Source organism: Vicugna pacos, chromosome 21 (assembly GCF_048564905.1).
Source record: "Vicugna pacos chromosome 21, VicPac4, whole genome shotgun sequence".
NCBI classification, from domain to species: Eukaryota; Metazoa; Chordata; class Mammalia; order Artiodactyla; family Camelidae; genus Vicugna; species Vicugna pacos.
In genome coordinates this window covers 29,266,211-29,289,268 of record NC_133007.1, presented here as the reverse complement: position 1 = coordinate 29,289,268, position 23,058 = coordinate 29,266,211, and the positions used below count along the sequence as shown (strand labels likewise).

At 42.3% G+C, this 23,058-nt stretch overlaps 2 protein-coding genes across 3 annotated transcripts in view; one reads left to right on the top strand and one right to left on the bottom strand.

Annotated features, from left to right (window-relative positions):
• Positions 1-8,085, bottom strand: part of RNF115 (ring finger protein 115) — a 53,218-nt gene extending 45,133 nt beyond the window's left edge. Inside the window, exon 1 of the mRNA XM_006212433.3 lies at positions 7,856-8,085. Within this exon, the coding sequence (XP_006212495.3) occupies positions 7,856-7,951 (96 nt within the window). The 5' untranslated portion in view covers positions 7,952-8,085. The remainder of the gene's footprint in view (positions 1-7,855) is intronic.
• POLR3C (RNA polymerase III subunit C) lies at positions 7,951-21,347 on the top strand. Of its 2 annotated transcripts, XM_006212434.4 has the most exons (15): positions 7,951-8,435; positions 9,511-9,677; positions 10,213-10,468; positions 10,578-10,763; positions 11,802-11,890; positions 14,945-15,049; positions 15,177-15,269; positions 16,445-16,525; positions 16,772-16,823; positions 17,174-17,234; positions 17,660-17,810; positions 18,575-18,676; positions 18,803-18,852; positions 19,456-19,605; positions 21,199-21,347. In XM_006212434.4, the coding sequence occupies exons 2-15, from the start codon at positions 9,531-9,533 to the stop codon at positions 21,278-21,280; spliced, it is 1,605 nt and encodes a 534-aa protein (XP_006212496.2). In that variant the 5' UTR covers positions 7,951-8,435; positions 9,511-9,530; the 3' UTR covers positions 21,281-21,347. The 2 variants fall into 2 exon arrangements, with proteins under 2 accessions (XP_006212496.2, XP_072802788.1); XM_072946687.1 differs by lacking the exon at positions 18,803-18,852 and having other exon boundaries at positions 8,187-8,435.
• The last annotated feature ends 1,711 nt before the right edge of the window (positions 21,348-23,058 follow it).

The following is a 23,058-nucleotide window of genomic DNA, read 5'->3' as shown; positions in this document are numbered from 1 at the left end:
ATTCAGCTACAAATGATAAGTAAGGCTGGTGAGGAAATGAGAAATGTAGAGCATATAGGAGGAACTGTCTAAAGGAAGAGTAAATCAAATCTGAAGGACAAAGACTGAATCTTGCCATATGTGAAAAGCACTGTGCTAAAGTAGTAAATAATAAGCAAGAGTAAAGAAAAGTGAATGATAAAACAGGAAAATGTTTTCCTGTATGAGCAGAAGTCATTCTCAATGAGGACAATACAATCATCTACAGGACATTTTGGACATCTACTGAAGTGTTTTGGTTGTCACAGCAATTAAGAAATGCTACTAACATTTAATGGGCAGTGTCCATAAAAGCATAGGGAACTCTAGCACAAAGAAATGTTCCTATTCTTAAACTTCATATGGATAGGTAAGTAGATAAAAAAAAAATCTTCATAATTATCAGAGCTTAGGACCTAACTCCATTCTATATAAAAACATCACATCTTTCTGCATAATTTTAATATGCACTATTGTCCAGAAAAACAACCACTGAATAAAGCAAGAGAAAATTATGTTTTATTTGTACCTTTACCAAATATACTTTATTTGTTCACCATTCTGGTGGCTTGCCTCTCATGGTATTTAAATCACAAATACCCTTATACCAGTCTACTTGGGTAGCTGTTACGCCTATGTTTTGTGCCAATCTCTACTACATTATATATATCTTTCTGTTATGAACAACTGAACATTTACACGTTGAAATGTATATTATTTTGTCATGAGTTATTTTCTTTTTATTTATCCTTTTATCTTAAAGCTAGAGAATTACTTAGGGTTTTTTTTTTAACCTATGTGTATGAAACTTGTGTTACTATCTTTAATGAAACGAAATTCTTAGGTATTTCAAAATGTTTATTATAAAAAGAGGGCACTGGGTCTGACAGGTATGAGACCCACTGGACTAGAAGGTCAGCATCATTGTAGGATACCCGCAGGTACCCGCAGGTCTCAGTCAACCCAAAAAAGACGAGAAAGAACAGGATTAACTACAGGATTTTTTTTCCTTTCTTTTGAAAATGTAAGTTTTAAGCATGCTGAAAAGTAGATATAGTGAAAGCTTTATTGGAAGATGGTTCTCCAGGTTTAAAGTCTATTCCAATCTGCATAGCATCAAAGGGAGTGGCAAGGATATAAATATAGGATACTTTGTCTACTAAGAATTTAGTGACACTTGTTGAAATCGTCAAGGAGAAAGATTACCTACCTTAACAGATTTTCAAGGAAAACAAAACTGGCTTATTTTGGGAAAAAAGTCTGGACAACAGGAGAAAAGCATTTAAAATCATCAGAGCCACTTCTATTTGTTACATGCACATCTGGAGACCTCTAAGGAATTTTGAACTAACAACTGAACTTGAAAAAAGATTTTTAAAAAATCTTTCAGAATCTAACCCGAACTTCTGTATGTGAAACTTTAAGAACTATCTAGCCAGAAAGAGAAAGAAAAATACCCCATGATGTCACTTACATGTGGAATCTAAAGAAAAGACACAAATGAACTTATTTACAAAACAGAAACAGACTCACAGACATAGAGAACAAACTTATGGTTACCAGAGGGGTTAGGGAGTAGGGAGGGATAAACTGGGGGTTCGAGATTTGCAGATACTAACTAATATATATAAAATAGATAAACAACAAAGTTATACCATAGAGCACAGGGAACTATATTCAATATCTTGCAGTAACATGGTGGAAAAGGATATGAAAATGAATATATGTATGTTCATGTATGATTAAAGCATTATGCTGTACACCAGAAATTGACACAACATTGTAAACTGACTAGACCTCAATAAAAAATATATATAAAATAAAAAAGAACTATCAAAAATGTTTCTACTATGATAAAGACCTTATCTTTCTACAAATAAGAACTGCTCATTTCTACACCTTTCAATCAAAGATTACACAGTTTCGTTGCTCTGAATGCTCACTCAAGCTTCCAACAGGCACACCTCAGTATTATCTTATGGTGGGATACACTAAGGTAAACTGAGAGGGTCAGATGACTCAACTCCAGTAACATGGAGAATCAGTATTAGAATAAGGATTGATAACTTCAATTCACCCACTTGAGCAAGAGCTTGAAGAAACTGAAAGTGTAAGCACAAAATCTCCTAAACTCATGAAAACTGTCAAGAGCTATAAGAGAAACACAGAAAGTAAAACTTGATTAATGCTAAGATGAGCTAAAGAAAAACTAAAAGTTAGACTTGTCTGCTTTCTACTTTGTTTTCAAACTAGAATTTCCAGATGTCTTACCAAGTTACATGTGGTGTTACTACCTCAATTAATTCCCAACTGACAAAAAAATTTGGACGCTTTTAGAAGTTGCCCCACAGTGTGAAACGTGAGAGGAGTAATCCAATTCCTCTGGTCTCAGCAACCACAGGGAGGGAAAGTGACTCCAGCAGACACTGCTGTAATGGAACAGCAGCCACGTAACCACTATTCGGAAGAATCCCTTCAGTCCTCCCATTAGGAGTTTGGCTAAAATTATACGCTCTCAATTATCTTACTGAAAATTCTCAAAAGGATCCCAAAATTAGAAATCAAAGCTACACCAGAACAAAACCTGAAGCACTACTGACACAAGAAGACAATGACTATTCCTTTATTTTTCCACACCAGGTTCCTGAACCTCAGCACTCTTTGACATTTTAGGCCCAATAACTATTTGCTGTGGGCGGCTGCTCTGTCCACAGTAGCAGGTCTAAACAGCATCCCTGGCCTCCATCCACCAGATGCCAGAAAACAGCTCTTCCCTTCCCCCTAGTTGTGACCATCAGAAATGCCTACAGACTGCCAAATGTCCTCCTAAGAAGCAAAACTGCTCCCAGTTGAGAACCACTGCTCTATACTATCTCCTTTATTGCTCAATATTAAGCTGTGGAGAGATGAAAAGAAGTCCGCATCCACGGGATTCTTAATCTCAGACCCCTTCTAATTTGACTACAGAGAATAAGAAACAATCCACATCTTCTTTTCTCTTCTAATAAAATGGCTATCTGAGAGACCTTAGCATCCTCTCCCTGAACATAAGTAAAGGTCATAAAAAGACAAGTAAACATAAAGAAACAGAAAGTGTAAGCAACCAGCTGGTACTTCCCCCCACAAAATACAAGGAATTTCATCTGCAGTGAGTTTAAGATTTTTACTCTTCCTCATACTGAAAAAAAAATCCCATAGATTTCCCCAAGACATACATGTCTATTTATCAGTAGAATTTCAAGACCAGAACTAGCTTCTACACATATAAGAATACATATTTCTTACTTCTGGATCCTTGCAGGAAATATATTACTGACACTCTATGTTCAAACATGGTAGCACCTGCATTTTGTACCGCTGAAGCCTTTTAGATAAAGATCTCATACCACTAAAGCTACTACTTTTTAAGTAAAACTAAAGGATATTGAATTCATGGTATCATTCAAAAAAGTCAATAAATTACTGCTATATAACATCAAAAAGATGCTATATAATCAAGCGGACCTGTTAGTTAAGTCACCAACAACAGAATTTAAGAAATCTAGTAAGTAAAACCTTTAAAACCCAGCTCAAATCACTAAATTCCTTCCCCCAATTCAACAAAACTACTAAAATTACTTAGACATGGCTCTGGGATCTTCTAAAAAATTATGCAACTTTAAAAAGCAAAGTCAGTGAGCTTAAGAGTTTTAGGAGTCACAAAGTCTTTAAGAAATCTACTTTTTAGCTACTCTCAGAGGATGGTTAGAAAGTCTTCCTGTATCAGAGTCATTATAAGTACAGCACAATGACAATGACTTATACAGCATCTGATGAAGAACCAAACTGGGTAACATTTCTTATTGATGAGGATGACATCTTATTAGATCAAAGGTGATACAATAAGGAGACCTGAGAGGGAGAGAAGCCTGCTACTTCCTTCAGGTAGAGCCTCAGAGGTGAGCAATACACTGGCAGCCCTTAATTAGACTACTCTCCTGTCTAAATTTGGATACTCTGATCTCCCTAAAACACTTAAGAACCACCCTAATTTCATCAATACCAAAAGTAGTTTATTCTGCATGTGATTTATCTCACGTGTTTAATGACTACTGAATTTAATCTCATAAGGTAATATTCCCTGACCTTGATTTAAAAGTCGGGGAGGGTGGTGTGACAATGGAAAGACACCTTTACATTCCACGACATGGCCCTCCAGGGCACTACCCCAGTCACCCCTCAGTGTAGCACAGTAACTCCACCAGTCTCGGCTTCACAGCGGCTCTCAACAGGATAGTCAGATGAGGCAGAAGCTTCTGCTGTGTTTTGAAAATAGTTTTAAATTACTTATGTATTTCTTCTGTCATCTGGTGACCAAAAAATATACAATGCTATTTTACCTAATTATATATAAACTTGAAATCCTACAGTTTCAGACCATATAATCAAAATCTCTTATTTTAATATCCAAGTTTAACACTTCCTAAATTTTACGAAAATTATTTTCACTATAAATAGGAAAACACTCTTAATAAGAGAAGAAATTCCTAAGTCAATATTCACTTCTAAAATGTAGACTCTTTTTGAAGCCTAATGATAACAGTATCACTGAATATATTTTTATTCTAAAATTCCCTCCACGATTTCCCCTCATCTCTTAGTTTCTTCTTTAAAAAAAAAAAACAACTTTTATCTTCCTATCTGGGAGGATTGAAATCAAAAACACACAAAGCTAAGGTGGACAGATCAGGATTAGCCGTAAGGAGTGTTATTTCATCAAATCAAATTAATTCAGCCGAATGTGGCTTAACCTACATAGCATTAGACATACTCCAATCTCTCTCCAAAGTTATAACCAAAATTATTTTTTTAATACAGACATTAAAGCTAGCTGGGTCTGTGAATCTTTCTTAGTTAGGCTGACAAGAAAACCAATAGACAAACATCTAAGGGCAGCTTTCAGGATGAACACTAGGTAAGCTATTGCCTGCACACACTTTCAAATGTATCATGAAATACTATAACCTAGAGACTGGGGAAAGGAGAAGAAATAAGAGTTGTAAAACCTTGCAGCCTAGTCCCATGGAACACAATTATGGTTCGATTTGGTAAATAAACTGGTAAGAGATGAGCCGGCTCTGCAGCAGTCCCACCCACTGACCGGGTGAAGAAACCTGCCCAGCAATAGCTAACTAGAAGCTGCTGTGAAACTCAGCACCAGCCTCTGGTGTTCAGAGAGGACAACACTTATGGGTCAGGGAGTCAGCAAGAGAGTAAGTAGCCTCTTGAGGTACAACTTAACTCCAGACAAAGAAAAACTTTATTCCAGATCGCCTAGGTGTGGCTATCCTCAGAAAGACATCCAGGTTTCCTGCAACACAGATCCAGCTGAAGAAACAATGCATGCCTAATGTATGCTGAGTACTCATAGTGAGGGAATCTCAAGTTCACATAAAATATTATTTTTAAAAAAGCTTTTCAATGTTGTCCAATATACATGAAAATCATATTACTGACTAACCAGTGTTGAGTTGGTTTTTCAGCAGCAGAGAGAGATTTGTACTGAACCAGCCAGTTACTAACCTGGCCACTCCTACAACCAACATTTCAAGATGACAGTCTAGGGTTAAGGAAGTAGAGATGGCCTTGAAACAAGATGAAACTCACTGTCTCATCTACAAATCAAAACTACACTGACCTCACTGTACCTTCTAAGTATGCACAGCAACAATGATTTACTAAATGTTTCTCCCATTTCCTCAGCTCACGCCTCCTCTCCTACCTCAGTCTATGCTATTCTCCTCAATCTGAATTCTACCTATCCTTCAAAACTCATTTTAAATCAGAAAAAAAAAATCATGTTAATCCCATCTCATCTGTTACTTCTTCCCCAACTTCACATCACCAAGCTGTGATACATCCCTCCCTCTGAATTCTAAAGCACATACTATCCGTCCTCATTCACCTTAGTTGTTACTTTTTCCAACAAAACTGTAAGGTGCTTAAGGACGGGAACCACATATTCCTCAGTATCACCTCTAGGACATTCAGCTGAGAACCTTGTACGTCTGGAGGAAATATTCAGTTATATTTATTTGTGTTGGGCCTCAATTTACAAATCAGGCATGACAGATAATAAATAAGACTAAAAAGATCAATAACTTCTCCTCCAGACATCAAACAGGCTTAGAAAAAACACCTAGAAAGTCCTTCAAATTACCCCTTTTCAAGAGCACTTTGAAGTGAGGACTCCAGGTGGTAAAAAGTAAAGATATAATAAGTTCTGGAAGGTTAGACTGTTTTCTCACTCCTAAAGCCAAATATTGAACAGCAACTTAAAGATCAGAAGATCTAAGGCCACACTGTTCAACAGGGCATCACATTCAACATGTCACTGGTCACACACATACTGGCTGAATTCCAGACTCCCTCTCTGTGGTAAGAGAGAGTTCTGGAGGCTCTGATGTCCGCTGGCAAAAAAACAAGGCACCTGCTTTTCTCAGCCCTGAAGCATGGCAAAAAACACATAGACACACACACACACACACACACACACACACACAGAGCCAAATCACCAAGTGAAACTGAAAGAGTATGTAGATGAAACTAGAACTATGAAGTTGGGGGCAAAAAGAGACGAAAGAAAATGCTGGAAAAGCACAACTTTTAGGTGAAAAGCCTAAAATAACCTTTAGGCACTTGTCACTGGACTCCATTTGTGTCTCTAGGGAATAAGACATACAGATCACACTTTAGTAGGCTCTCCCACAGATTGCCTCTATAAACAGAGAGGTAAGTTGTGACACAGGCACCCTGTCTTAAGGCTGAACACAGATACTTCTAAGGAAAGGAACAACCATAACTAGTTCTAAAGATGGTTGGCCAAAGGCAGGATTAACATTCACCTGCGTGGGCCTCCCTGCAGTAGCTATAACTCAACCCCAAGCAGCCTCTGAGTTCGGGGTGCTGTAGCTGGCTAGCCTGCTGCAGAAGCACTTTTTTCACAGCCATAGCACTGCCTCTCTAGGGGCTAATGCAGTCTGGCAGAAACTAGTGAAAATCAATTTTACGTCAGTCCCTAGCATTCTGTCCTAGATCTTTTTATTAAGTGAAGGGGGGTGGGGGGAGGGTAAGGCAGGTAGTGCTAAAGACACTGGCAGCATGACAACCAAAATAACCAAGTTGAAACAATCTGTTCTGCCTTCTTCCTAAAGCCATTTCCTTCAGGAGTGACAGGGAGCGCAGGCAGTCTGCAAGTCATTAGTACACTGCTGTTTTCACTTTCCCAAGAACCCTGGAAACTCCTGAATAGCAAAATCTCCCTCTGCACCCCGGGTACCTTCAAACCCTCTCTTTGCACGCTTTCTTCCTCCTTCCCTAGAGACAACCGAATAAGGACAATCCTCCGCAATCCGCTATTTTGCTTCAATGAGGATGGGGGGTGGGGGAGGATCTGGTGAAAAGTGTAAAAGGAAATAGAGAAAGGTGAGAAGCAAATAGAAGAAAGGTGAGAAAGAGTATCGAGTGGGGGGAAAGAGAGGTCATCGTGGGAAGGAGACAAGGTGAAGAAGGGTGCAAGAAAATGAGAGGAGGTGTCACAGGAGAACTTGCTAAGGAAGACCAAAAAAAGAAAGGAAGGGGGCAGGAAGAGAGGGGAGAGAGGCAGGTGGAGCAACCGAGTGGGAAAACAGGCAGGGCGGGAGTTCCGGGGCCAGCGGCCGGAGACCGCGGGCAGCAGGTTCTTGGCCGACCGAGGTCAGGGGAACCGGGGCTGTGCGGGAAGCCGCAGACCCGTTCTGGGGCAGCGGGGCAAGGAAGCCATGCCGGCGCCCGAGCGCAGAGGACACGGTGCTCTTACCGGTAGTTTGGGGCTGACCTCGCCCTTGCAAAAGTGGCAGAAAAACCGGTGCGCGGGGACCGCGGCCCCGGCTCCGGCCGCCGAGGCCTCCGCCATTTTTCTCTTCCGCCGCCGCCGTCCGAGGGGGCAGCCGGCCGGGCGCCCGCCAGGCCGCTCCCTCCCCGCTGCAGCCGCCGCCTCAGCCGCCTCAGCCGCCCCTGCCGCCGCCGCCGCTTCCTCAGGGCGGCCGGCCGGCCGCTCCAGAGCCCGAGCGGGTCACGTGAGTCCGCCGGGCCCAGAGAGGCGGCGGCGCCGACCGCGACCCCGAGGCCCGCCTCCCGGCACCAAAGAGGCGCAGGAAGGAGAGTCGGCCCGCCCGCCGGCTCCTCACACAGCCCCTCGCCGGTCCTCCAGCCTCCCAGCGAGAAGAGAGAGAGAGCGTCCCCGGAAACCACCGAAACGCTGGGGTAGAGCGGCACACGTTCTTCCTCCTGCCCGGCCCTGCTCGGGGGCCGTGCTCCAGCGTGGGAGGACCTTGGGCTCCCCCTCCGCCCGGGCGGCCAGCAGGAGCTCGGCGGCGCCAGATCGCGTTGACCCAGAGGTTAGTGGAAAATGCGGTGTGAACCAGGCGGCCCTGTCTCTGGACCGAGGGATCCAGTCCGGAACCAGAACCTGCGGGAAGGGAGTGAAGAACCAGGAGCCACGCTCCTTGGAAATCCTATTCAGGGATGGCAGAGGGTCTGGGGATGCTTTCCCAGAGACCTGTGGACGGGGGATACTGAGGCTGAAAGGCAAAGTCTTGGCTTCTGAGGAATTGAGAGAAATAAATGAACAAACCAGTGTTTGGCAGCACTTGTGGTAATAAGGAAGTGATTATATAGTGAGCTGTGCCTGTTTCTACTTGTGTCTGCTTTGTCAAGGAATAAAAATGTTAGAATTAAACACTTCCCTGCCAACAACATACTTCATCTCCTTTTTTAACACCCTGTTGAGAAGCTCTCCTATACCTCTTAATTTCTTTTGCTAAGTTATCATTTCCATTACGGACTGGGAATGGCACTGTCTCCCAATGTTCACTCCTAGGGGGATGTGAATAGTGGCCTTAATTCCTCCAAACAATGAAGCATAGAATCTAAGGTCTGTGACAGATCACAGATTCATCTCACCCAATCTTTAAAGAAAATTAGAATCACACATAATCCCATAAAGGTAAATCTGATATGTATAGTTTCCCAGTCTTTTTTCCTATTCGTATGTATTTTTCTTTCTTCCACAATACTTGAACTTTCCTCTCCATTTTGCTTTGTAGCCTGCTTCTTTCACTTAATGAAGTTTTCTACACTAATACGTATTATACTTCATTGTCAATGTTGGCGTAGTACCCTATTGTATGAGTATACCATACTTTATTGAAATAATCCTTTATTGCTAGACATTAGGTTGTTCCCAGTATATGTCAGTATTCTGAAGAGAATCGCACTGGCATATTTTCATTATTTCCTTGGAGCAGAGTATCCAAAACAAAATTATTAGGTCAAAGATATGCAAGGTTTTAAGGCTTTTGATGTATCTGCTGTCACATTGCCCTCCAGAAAGTACATGAATTTACACTCCGCATCTCCACTTCCACCATAAAAGAGAAACTTCCCATCATACAGTTTCTCTTTTCCCCCTAGCTCTGAGATTCCTCAGTACAATGACTCAAGCAGAAATTAAACTGTGTTCTTTGTTGCTGCAAGAGCATTTTGGAGAGATTGTAGAAAAAATTGGAGTCCACCTAGTCAGAACTGGCAGCCAGCCACTGAGAGTTATCGCCCATGACACAGGGACGTCACTGGATCAGGTATGTTTGGATCATGTTAATTTGCTTTCATCTCATCAATGTCTTTTACCTATCTTTGAATATTGTTACTCCTCATCCCACAAAATGAAAAGAAGAGAGAAGCCTGCCCTAGGATCAGAATAAGGTTACTGGGGACAGGGCGAGGCAGTAGGGGCCCAAGGTTCTGCTTCTCGTTCCTGAGCGTTCCTGACTCATTGTGGCTTCTGAGGCAACTCTGTGCTCTTCCTGTGCCTTACTTCACTTATTCATACTGCGTCTGTTAATTTCAGTACTACCTTTAAGGAATGCGAATAATAGAGAAGTAAATTGTACTTTGAAAGGTAAAGATCAGAAGAAATATGAGCATCATAGGAAGGAATCTTCCTGATTCCTTCCACTGACATGCGATTCTGATCAGCTGTTGCAATGGAGAGAGGGAAGAGGCACAGGAATTCCAGCCACCTCCTGATGCTTCATAAACTGTTGGAGAGAAATTGCCAGCAATAATGAGCTACATCTTCAGATATTTCTTCTCTTTCTTTTGTGTCCTCTCCAGGTAAAAAAGGCCCTTTGTGTCCTTATTCAGCACAACCTGGTGATACATCGAGTGCACAAACGGGGTGTGGTGGAGTATGAAGCCCAGTGCAGCCGGGTGTTACGAATGCTTAGGTATCCCAGGTACATCTATACTGCCAAAACACTGTATAGTGACACCGGAGAGCTGCTTGTCGAAGAGCTGCTGCTGAATGGCAAAATGACAATGTCAGCTGTTGTGAAGAAAGTAGCAGACCGGCTCACAGAGACTATGGAGGGTCAGTACTGCAGCCACGCTGTTGGCAGAGGTGTAGGTTGGCGGAATGCAGGAGCGGACCCTCAGCTCTCTTAGGTTATCTCACCTGCCCCTTTCCTCCTGCTGTACAGATGGCAAGACCATGGACTATGCTGAGGTATCCAACACATTTGTGCGACTAGCAGACACACACTTTGTGCAGCGGTGCCCCGTGGTGCCTGCCACTGAGAATTCAGAGCCTGGGCCACCACCGCCTGCCCCTACTCTTGTCATCAGTGAAAAGGACATGTACCTGGTTCCTAAACTAAGCTTGATAGGTAAGCAATTCTGAGCCCTAGAACTATGACTCACCCTAATTGTGGATTCTTCCTCATTGAGTGTTGAATGGATGAATGGATCAATTGAACAGTTACCAAGGAGTTTTCTCTTCCAGAGATTGTGATGTAAAGTGATGAAAAAACCATTACGGTCCCTGCCCATTTGGGGCTTATGTCTAGAATAGGAGACTTCCATTAATTAGGAAGCATCATAGATGTATATTACAGCTAACAAACTGTGGTAAGTACTATGAAGGAAAAGGATGAGGTGTTATGAAAATACGTAACAGGAGGTTAGATTTATGTGGGCATTTAGGGCACATGCTTCTTTGAGATAGTGGCATTTGTACTAAGATTTGAAGCAGAGGTAGGAGCCAACCAGTGAGGTAAGGTATGACGGAGGACAGAGGGTAAGTATTTTGGCAAATGGAATAGTGCATAGTGGAAAACAAACAAACAAAGAGGATGTTTGAGAAAGTAAAAGAAGCTCAGGGTAGTGAAAGCACAGTGAGTAAAGGAAGGAGAGCCATCAGATAAAGTTAGCAAGATAGGCGGGGGCTAGGTCATGCAGGACCTTATAGAGCGTCTGTTCTTTATCCTGAGAGCAAAGGAAAACTCCTAAAGGATTTTAAAGGAAGTGACATGATCTAATTTGCATTTTTAAAAGATTTTTCTGTCTGCAGAAAGGATGGGGCAAAGGTAAATGTAGACATGGAAGGGGTGAGGAAGACAGAGAAGTCAAGGATGACATCTATGTGCCACGTATGTGGGAGGGTGATGGTACCATTCACGCTGAAAGGAAGCATTGGAGCAGGAGCAGTTTGAGGGAGAAAGATTACGAATATCTTGTTCAACATGTAGAGTTTCAGATGCCTTCATGGTTAACTTGCATTTCTTGTAGCTCCTCGGTCTCCTCACGACTGTGACTTAGAGGTGACTGCACGTGTCTTTGGGACAGAGACAGCTGCTGTCATGTTCGGTCATTTCCTGTCATCTTATGAGATGTAGCCTAACTCGTTCAACTGTTTACTTTGGCAGGGAAAGGGAAAAGGAGGAGGTCGTCTGACGAAGATGCTACTGGGGAGCCCAAGGCCAAGAGACCAAAGCACACCTCAGATAACAAGGAGGTAATGGGGCTTCCTGATTAGTAGGAGTCCTCACTGTAAGGAGAACCAGAGAGAGCGCTGAGATAACAAGCCCCAGAAGAGCTTGAAGGCTCTTGGGTCGGGAAGTAGTAGGATTATGAACTTGATCAAATATGGAGTGAACGCCATTGCCCTCTCTCTTCTGAGGTTTAACTTACTTCAGTCATTGGACAGAGGGAGTAGCTTATGCCAAAAAAGGGCCTAGAAAATGTGTAAATTGTTCAGTCTGGCTGGAACATAGAGACCCATGGTGGCCAGTGGTGACAAATGAGTCTAGAAAGATGTACATTGGCCTGAGCTGTCATGTTCAAATGCCTTCCCAGCATCCGTGTAAAGATGGCTAATAAGCATCTGGAAATTAGTATGGCCAAAACGGAGTAACTGGTTTCCACTCCCAGACATCTGCTCCCCTGACAAGCTCTCTTCGTCTTAGTAAGGGACTCCTCCAAGGCCAGCCACCTGGGGCACCATTTGCTTAGGACAAAATCCTGGGAACCATCTTATCTCACAGTAAAACCATCAGCCCAGTTTCTAAAATTTAATTCAAATCCAACTATTTCTCACCGTTTCCACTGCTGTCATCCTATCCAAACCACTACCACTCTAGTCAGTGCTTTGCCAGTACTCTCCTAAGTGGCCTCCCTGCAGGCATTCCCACCTACTTGAGAACCAAAATGACTCTCTAAATTGTTCTTTTTAAAAAAGCCCAATACTTCAGTGATTTAGACTCCTTTAATAGCTTCCCATTACTCTTAGAAGAAATCTGAGTCTTTACTGTGGATTATTAAGCCTTATATGAGCTGGGTCTTTACGTGGTCTGGTGGGGACAAGGCTCTCCAGACTCAGCTCTCTCTCCTCTTCCTCTCATTCACTGTGTTCTGGCTTCTGCCTTTCTTTCTGTCCCTCAAACATGTCACACCCCTTCCAGTCTTCAGGCTTTTGCCTGTAGTATTCCTTCTGCTTCACATGCTTTTCCCTCAGATCTTCATGTAGTTTCCTCTTTTTTATTGTTCAAATCTCAGCTTAAATGCTGTTTTCTTAGAGCTCAAGCATCATTGCCCACCCTCCACTCCAGTCTCTACCACACTTTCCCATTTCATCTGCACAGCACTTGTAAGATCTGAAGTTATTTATTACTACTCCCAAAAGATTGGAAGCTCTTTGAGGATAGTATCTTATCCCTGGCACCTGGAATTCTAGCAAGACATCAATAAATATTTCTTGATTGACTAAGAGGTTTGGACTTCATCCTGAAGGCAAAGGGCTGGCACTGATGAATTTTAGGCAGGGGAACGAAGTGGCTAGATTTACATTTTAGCAATATTACCATAGTACCATGGTTCAGAGCTTGTGCACCTCCATGGATGCCGTTCAGAGAGTCCACCTGTAGTTGTGCACATGTGTGTTCTCTGTGAGAAATGGGGAGAATGATGCAAAAAGTACAAAATTAAAAGCAGCAAACCCAGTTACCCTTTTTATAGTGTCCACTATATTAAAAAGAAAAATGAAAACCAGTCAGGAGGCTATTGTAATCTGCGTGAGCCAAGATTAGAGCCTGAAATAAGGTAATGACAGTCTGATAAATATAAAGAACACATAGAACTTGGTAATTGGTTAGTAGATGAGGGAGAGCAAGGAGTTAGGGATGATATTCAAGTTTCTAGCTTGAGAAATTGGGTTGGTTATAGTGTAGTTAGCTAAAAACTTCAAAAGAACATTTTTGAGGAACTAGTGGAAAGTGTCAAGTAGGCAGTTGAGTCTGTGCATCTGGAGCTTAATAGAGAGTTCTAGAACTAAGTAACTGATTTGGAAGTACATCAATAGTTGAAGTGTTAAGAGCAGATAAAATCACCTAAGTGGAATATGTAGAGTGAAAAGAAAAGAGGGCTATGGCCCAGTCCCTGGGGAACACCAGCATCTATAGGTGAGATCTGGAAGAGGAATCTGTGGGGACTGAGGAAGGGTAACAGAATGGTTAGGAGGCACACCAAGAAAGAATGGTGTCATAAAGTCCAAGGGGCCACATAGAGTTAAGAAGGAGAAAATGTCCAACCATGTCATATGCTTCAGAAAGATCAGATAAGATTGGAACTGGACATTATTCTTTGAACTTAGCAATAGTTCCTCAGGAACTTTGTCATTTCAGTATAATGGTAGAAATGGGTTGAGTAAATCTGTGGTTGGGGATATAGCTGGGATGATCAACTCTTTGAGAAGCTCAGCTGTGACAGAAAGGAAAAGGAAGGAAGGCACAGTGTCAAAGGAGAACTCTTTTAGGGTAGAAGAGATTTGGACAAGGTCAGCGCTGATGGGAAGAAGCCAGTAAAGAGAGGCTAAAGATTTAGAGGAGAGAGGGGAGAACTGACCTGAGTCCCTGAGAATGCAGAAGAGGGTGAGACCTAGCACCCCCATATGGGCATTGATTTTAGGTAGAAGGAGGGACATTGTTCCACTGTGATAAAAGTAGGTAAAAACACAGATTTTTAAAAAAAGAAACAAATGTTATGGGGATGTGTTCACCACACTGGATGAATTCTGACCTAATGGCTTCTCTTTGCTCTCTGAAAGAAGAAGCAAGGTCATCTGCTGAGTGAGAAGGGAAGGGCAAATGGGAGATTTGAAGATACTGGAGATGAGATAAAGTAGAGAAGGACTGGAGGTTCAGTCTTGAAGATTGCAGCTTCAAGAATCTGTTTGGGTCACGCTCTGTCTCTTGCCTGAGACAACCCCCACGCTGTCTATGGAGTGTGTTATCTACCTTTACTTTAACCCCCCTACCCTCCCCATCCCCACCCCATGTACATCACTCTAAATAAATCTTTTGCTCAAAAAAAAGAAAAGAAGAATCATGAAGTCTGAAGTTGGGGGCTGTGAATTTGTCATTTTCCAGGTACTAATCCACATGACTGATTTTTCTCCAGCCAATTTAGATTCTACTGTATGGGAAAAGAAATGGTGAACAGTCAAATCCAAGCTCCTCGTTAGAAAACTTCACTGTATCTAAATGTTTCTCTCTAATCCCTTTCTCCTCCTCAGCCCATTCCAGATGATGGGATTTATTGGCAGGCCAACCTTGACAGATTCCACCAGCATTTCCGTGACCAAGCCATTGTCAGTGCAGTTGCCAACAGGATGGACCAGGTGATAGTCAAGTGGGTGGGACAGTGGCTGTGAAGAACATCCGCTTTGCCAGATGTGGCCACTGGCATATAGCCAGAGCCAGTGCGTCAGCGTGAGTTCTGAACTCCAGTTCACTTTTCAAACCCAGACTAGCAGCGAGATCGTGCGGACCATGCTCCGGATGAGTGAGATCACCACTTCCTCTAGTGCCCCCTTCACCCAGCCATTGTCTTCCAATGAGGTGAGCTTCACCTTCTGTCCTGGTTCTCTACGGCCTCTGGGATGTTATCATCATTCTACATGGAGCCCGGGAGTAGGTTGAGGTCTGAGCCTTGAAAGAAAGGGTTTTTGCTGTTTGAGGTGGGACAGGCGTTACCTTCAGGTGGTAGGTACTGAAATATTTGGTCTCCTGGAAATCCAGCCTTTAGAAACCTAAACCATTATCTTAGTCAAAGAACAAATTACTCTTAATTGTTCTAGGAATCCACTATTTGGAATCTGAGCCTTAGTGCTCAGGACATTATTTGGGCCCTTGTATTTGTTTTTTTCAATGTATTTTGTATATTTTAAGTTTGTTTTAAATATGTTTCTTAAAATATTAATACTTAATATAGCAAATGTTTTATCTATATTCTGTTACTTTTGTACTTATACTAATTATTCATATTAAATATGGTTACTATATTTTTATAGTCTTTATTTTAAATTTTTTTAACTTATATAACAAAAATTTAAATACAAGGGTTTTTTTCTGATGACAAAAGTAATTATGTGATCTACATTCAAACAGCATAGAAATGTATAATTTTTTAAAAGTTGCAGTCCCCAGACTTTCAGGAATGAAGGACATGTTCTTTATCTTGTAGGTGAGAGTTACGTGGGTGTATACAATTGTCAGCTCATCAAACTGAACCCTTAAGATCTGTGCTTCTTATTGTATGTAACATACCCCAGTTTAAATGTATGTATAGTTTTGTGTAATCCCAGCCCCAGAGATCCTTGTCAATAGTTTGGTGCATCTCTTTATTCAGACTTTTATGTAGAGTCTCACAAAAATGTAGGTATATGTATATTTTTAACTGAAAAAAAAAATGGGATTGTATGCTACACAGTGTTCTAAACTCACTTTTTTCATATGGTAGTATATGTACACCTTCGTTTCATGTCAGTATTTTTAGATCTGCCTCATTCTTTTTTTTTTTCATGTCAAATTTAATATTTCAAATTCAGCCTCATTCTTAATAAAACATCTTTTTCATATATAAATTTTTATCGAAGTAGTCAGTTTACAATGTTGTTTTCTTTATATATATATATATTTTTTTAATTGAAGTGTATAATAAAACATCTTTATTTCAGCAACGTCAGCAAATCTAAGTTCCCAAACCCATTGTCCCTGTCTCTCTTGTTCCATAGATCTTCAGGTCCCTACCTGTTGGCTATAACATCTCTAAGCAGGTTCTTGATCAGTATCTCACTCTGCTGGCAGATGATCCAGTAAGTCTGTTTTTTTCTTTTTTCTTTTTTTCTGTTGTATTTATGATTTACTTCTGCCACTGACACCTAGTATCATTCTTCTGTAGCCTCATTCTCTATCTAGCCAGCTCAGACAGTTTCTCTACCGTCATCTGATAGGGCTACCTGCTCCATACTCTTGGACAGATTTGCTCTGTTGGAAACAGAATCACTGGACTTGTTGCCATTCGGATGACACGTGCTCCCTTTTTTTTTTTTTTTTAATAGCTAGAGTTTGTTGGAAAGTCTGGCGACAGCGGTGGAGGAATGTATGTCATCAGTATCCTTACCGGTGGTTATTTCCTTTCAGTCAGGCAGCCTGACCTATAAAACAGGACGGTGATTTATAAAAGAAATGATTTGATGATATTTAGTACACTAAGTAAGGTAGAATATTGAACGAAAACATTGATAATAGAGAAGTAAAAGGGACTTTCAACTAACCAAGTTTTAGTTAAGCAAAACCCTGATTTAAATATCCTAGTTAATTAAGGTTTTGAAATACACATCATAAATGAGACCGATGTGAAAAACAAAATAGTATTTAAATTTTAAAGACTTAGGAATAAAACTAAGATCGCAATGACCAGGCCAAAACATTACTGAGCGACCTTGACCCTCGGCATGAAGACCTACACAAGGCCCTAGGCTGCCTAGCCACCGCCAGCCTGGAGTCCGTGGTACAGGAGAGGTAAGGGGGTCACCCCGATTGGTGCTGGGGGTCAGACACTTCCTCCTCACGCCCCATTTGCACAGGTGGTTTGATCTTTATGTCACATGCCTTGGCACATCTTGCCCCATTTTTCCACTGAACTGATCCGGTCTATTATTGCCCTTTACCGTAAATACCCTACTGCTCAGTTCCCAGTGACGCCAGCCCCTTAAAGCCGTTACTTACAGATGCAGGAGCTGAAGCATTTAAGTGAGTCAGCAGTTTGTGGCTCTCCTATGATCAGCTGTACCATCGTCAAATTGTGGAGTTATGAGAGAATTGTCTCAGCACCGTTCCTTTCTGGTCCTGGCTCCACACTTGGAAACCGAACAACCACCATCTGTGACTAAGAGCTAAAGCTAATCTGTGTTGGCATGCCTTTTGCTTTCTTCATTCCTTTCCAGATTTGGGTCTCGCTGTGCCAGAATATTCCGTCTTGTTTTGCAAAAGAAACACCTGGAGCAGAAGCAGGTAGAAGACTTTGCAATGATTCCAGCAAAAGAGGCAAAAGATATGCTTTATAAGATGCTCTCAGAAAATTTCATATCACTCCAGGTAACAATAACCACCAGCCAGCAGAGCTGACCTAGGGTGAGAGAAATTCCTGAAGCAAAGATCCTGAACCCCAAGGAAACTCTGTATCCAGCGCTGAGATAGAGGGAAAAAAAGATTAACAAAGACATAGCAAGCACTTGAAAGATAATTGTGGAACTTTAACTGTCCTAGTAAAAAAGAGGCACAGCCAGGAAATCAGCCCAGAATCACCTTACCCTTTCTTCTTTAGTTGTAAGCCCCTTTCCTCGAGCTTTAACTTTATTATAGATTAAATCCATCAGTGGCATCTATTGGATCCTCACTATCTGCAGAGCCATGTGGTATATATACCCTATGAGGGAACAGACAGAATGGATTTTGGAGTCAGAGTCACAGCTCTGCCTCTTACTACAGTTACACTGAGCAAATTGTCTACCATCTTTTTTCCCCATCTACAGAGTGGTGATGGATAGTGGTAACAGAAGAAATCCGGTTTGTTATAAAGATCAAATACCATCTACCTGGCACTTGAGAGTTGCTCAGTACATGTTAAGCGCCTCTTCTTTCTTCCCCACTCAGGACATTGACAGTCAAATGGGAAAAACAGGGCAGCCCAGCTCTCCATGGGGCTGATTATGCCCTGGACACAGATGCTGTACTGACTGAGGAAGAGGAAAGTATAAGTGAAAGAGAAGGCTGAGTAGCTCCAGATAGGACAGGTGTTTACTTTGCCAGTTCTGAAGAAAAGCTTAATTTCTCTTATTTTTCTTTCTATGGACAAATAGGAAATCCCCAAAACGCCAGACCACGCCCCATCCAGGACCTTCTATTTATATACTGTGAACATCCCGTCGGCTGCCCGAATGTTGCTGCACAGGTGCTACAAGGTGACTCCTGCTGGCCTTTCCCCCCTTGCCCTCCGCGGAGGTGTCTCACCCTCGTGCCCTCGTTAGCCATTTTACCTGAGCTACTTCAGTAGAACTCTGTGCATTTCTTGTTTTCTCTCCCCTCAGAGCGTAGCCAACTTGATAGAAAGGAGGCAATTTGAAACCAAAGAAAACAAGTGAGTGGCATTTTCAGTTGAGTAATTAAGTTTTTCAGCGTCAGAAGTCTTGAGGGGAAATTTCCTATAGAAATGGAAACCAAAAGAGACAGTAACCAATCTGGTTGCCCTCAATTATTGGATTAGGTTGGCACGAATCACCCAGGAGTATACGCTTTTCTGTTATATTCCCGGTGAAATAATTTTGCAGATTAAGTTTATGAGAAATGTACAAACTGGCACCAGAGTTTCAGTACAAATGAGAAGCAGTGAGAGTTTCAGGAGTGAAGGTACAATTCGTTTTTACTTTCTTTCTTTTTTTTTTTTGCAGGGGGCTGGGGATCAAACCTTTAACCATTTTATTTGGGAGCTTCAGGGGAGGGTCGAAGGGCTCGGGGGACAGTTAGATCCTACGTCCTCGTCCCAGCTGGGATCTCCCTAGCTTCATAGTCACTGAAAAGCTGAAGTCTCATTTCTAACGAAGCTTGTAGAAAACGTCCTCAGAAAATGACATTATTTATTTTGACCAGGAACATGCTCACTGGGGGAGTTATGCCCCAGGGCTACAGGATAAAAGAATCTCCAAGGCTAGGGACACGCCTCAGAGTTGTGTTTGTCTGACAGGCGGCTACTAGAAAAGTCTCAGAGGGTAGAAGCCATCATTGCATCCATGCAGGCCACGGGTGCAGAGGAGGCCCAGCTGCAGGAGATAGAGGAGATGATCACAGCCCCTGAGCGTCAGCAGCTGGAGACCCTGAAACGTAACGTCAACAAGTAAGCAGCATCACCCTTCACCCTCCAGCCTGTGTTTCAAAATACATTCCGAACAAACCCGCCTCCATTTCCTGCTACCCCTCCAGCTTAACGTGAGCAAACCTAAACTCACTGTCTTCTTCCCCAGCTCAGTTAACAGAATTCAGTCGACCCATTTTCCTGAGCTAAAAACTCTGAGGACATTCCTAGCTTCTCCTCCCTCACCACACAGCTCTCTCGTTCACCAAGGCTGCATTACTTCAGGAATGTGTCTCAGATGTGGCCTTTCATCTGCTCCCCACGCAGACCTTCATCACCTCTTCGACCTTGACGATCACCTCCCTCTTCAAACCATTTCTTCTAATGTTCTCAAAGTTAGTGTCTTTAAAGTGATTGATAATATCACTCTTCTAGTCTAAATGCTTATTGGCTCCTTGTTTTTAATATAGAGACCAGACTCTTTGGCGTAACACCTAAGGCCTTCCACAGTCTCATACATAGCAGGCTGTCTCTTCATCTTCAGTTCCTTGGCCTTCACCACTGGCCTTCAGAGGGATTGCTTTGACTCTGTAGATCACTCGGGGAAGTATTGCCATCTTAACAATATTGAATCTTCCAACCCATGAACGTGGAAGCTCTTTCCATTTATTTAGGTCTTCCATAATTTCTTTCAATAATGTTTTGTCATTTTCAGTGTTCAAGTCTTGCACTTCTTTTGTTAAATTTATTCCTAAGTTTTTATTCCTTTCTGATGCTTTTTTAGTGTTCTCTCAATTTCATTTTGGAGGGGTGCAGGGGAAGTAATTAGGTTTATTTATTTATTTTTAGAGGAGGTGCTGGGGATTGAACCCAGGACCTCCTGCATGCTAAGCATGCCCTCTACCCCTTCAGCTATACCCTTCTCACCCCAAAATTAATTTCATTTTTGAATTCTTCTCTGCCAGTGTATAGAAATGGAACTGATTTTTGTGTTTTGATGTTATATCCTACAATTTTGTTAAATTCATTTATTACAGGATCATGTCATCTGTGAATTAGAAATAGCTTTACTTCTTCCCTTTCAATCTGGATGTCTTTTATTTCTTTTTCTTGCCTAAATTCCAGGCTAGAACTTCCAGTAAAAGGTTGAATGGAAGTAAAAAGCACACATCCTTGTCTTGTTCCTAATCACAGAGGGAAAGATTTCCGTCTTTCACCATTAAGCATGGTGTTAGCTGTGGGTTTTTCATAGATGGCTTCTATCAGGTTGATGAAGTTCCCTTCTATTCCTAATCACCTTAAGCCTCAGCCGCTCTCAGCTTCTATTGTAAGACACACCAGGGCCTTTTACACCTGTGCCTTTAACATGTACTATCTTTCTCCTCATTGTAAGTTAGACTGTAACCTCTCCTGGGACAGAGGCTTTATCTTTCGAATCCTTGGCAATTTCCGCAGTGTCTCGCGTATAAGAGATGTTCAGTAAATGGGAGAATGATCTATTGGTTCTCCTGCTTTCCACCCAGTACTCTCGAGGGTAGCCAAGCAGTTCCCCATGGCCACACCCAGTCCAGCCTGTAATCCTAGATATGCTAATGAATATTCAGTCTAAGCAAATGCTTTTGCTTTTTCACTCAGGTTGGATGCCTGTGAGATCCAGGTGGATGAAACCATCTTCCTGCTGGAGTCATACATCGAGAGCACCCTGAAGAGACAATGACTCAGAAGAAGAGTCTCCCTTAAAAAATCTGAGGGGATTGGAAGGAAAAATAAAGGAGGTGCCTGGATGCATGCTGTGCAGTGGGATAAGTTGCAGATTCTTGTTCTGAAACCCCTTCTTTATCCCTTCCACCCAGAATACACCAGAAAGAGTTTAACGTATTTTTTAAGTTTGCTGATCCTGTTTTAGACCTATCAGTATATTCCCCCCTCGTCAAATGTTAGCAGGGGAAAGAACTTAAGTCAACTGTATTAATCATCTAACAGATGCATCAGTTCCCACCAAGAAATCAGCTAAGGCTGTGTTTGAACATCCCTGACAATGAAAGAAGTTTCTTCTTTCTGTTCCAGAATGTTCATTCCATTTTCAAAAGGCAACACCTGTTTTCTTTACTTTGTGAAACTGTAATCTTAAACACATACACACACACAGTGTAGAGAACGTGGAAGGCTCCCACAGAGGGGGAATAAAAGCTATTTTCAGGGCCAACAGGTGGATTGGCCCAAGGAGTCACACTAGAACCTATGGATGAAAGTCACATTTGCCAGCTCCAGGCTTCTAGCATATCTGAAGTTGTGTATGTAAAACACTTAGCACAATGCCTGGCATGTGGTAAGCACCCAAATCACTGCCTTCCTCTTCACCGTAGTTCCTAGAAAGTGGCAGTTCTGACTTCTCTCTCTCAGTACCATGGATAGGTGACTAATCTAGTTGATATAATTTATATGAGCAGCTTCATTTCATTTAAAGCAATTAGGTCTCATTTTACATATAATCTCCTCAGTTTCCTCTTACCAGTGTTCTAATTCATTGAACATTTGAATCTCAGTTAATTGCCAACCACTATACTAGAAATAATGTACAGAGATAAGTACAATACCATCTCTGCCTTCAAGACACTTCCCGTGCTTTACTGAGCAGCTGTTATGTGCCCCATACTGGGCCAGGCCTTAAGCATGCAAAGAGGAATAGCCTTGAGCGTACAGCCTAGTGGGAGGAGACAAGTGTTAGGGGGCTATGGTAGGGAAGTATTTTGTACAGAGGCAATGGGGGAAAGGGTCAGCCAGGAACGGGAGCATAAAGTGACACTTAACCTTTTTGAAAGATGGGGATTTGCCAGGTGGAAGGGGGCAAGGATCCCAGAAGGAAGCAGAGCCTGTTTCTTGGGGGAACTGCAAATAAGATATGACTAGAAAATAGGGCCTAAGTCCCACCAGAATTGACAGGCAAGGGCACGGACTGGTGGATTCTTGCTACACGGGGCTAAGTAGCTTATCTTATCCTGAGAGCAGTGGGAAGCAAAACGAGCAAATTTGCATTTTAGAAAGATCACTCTGGCAGCACTGGAGAGAATGAATTGGTGGGGGCAGGACTTTCAATAATATCTCAGGCAGACTATGAGGTGTGGGCAGGACTTTCAATAATATCTCAGGCAGAATATGAGGAAGGCCTGAACTAGGGTAATGGAGGCTGGAAGTAAAAGACAAGATAAAGACATGGATTTGAGAACATTTAAGGAGGTAGAGTCTGCTGCACTTGCTTGCCATTTGAGTGAGAAGAAAGAGGAGGTGTCAGAAATGTTTCCTGGGTGTCTGGCTGGGAGACAGCTGTAATTCACGAATTGTAGGTGTCACCTTCTATACCAAGATAGGTGTGCAGGGGGCTGTGGAGGGGCGCTTATACCCCCGCGCGTGGCTAGGGGGTGTTGACCTGCGAGTCCAGAAATCCCTGTCTGGGGATCATTTCCCTACACAGAGATGGGAGGAAAAGAGGGGCTG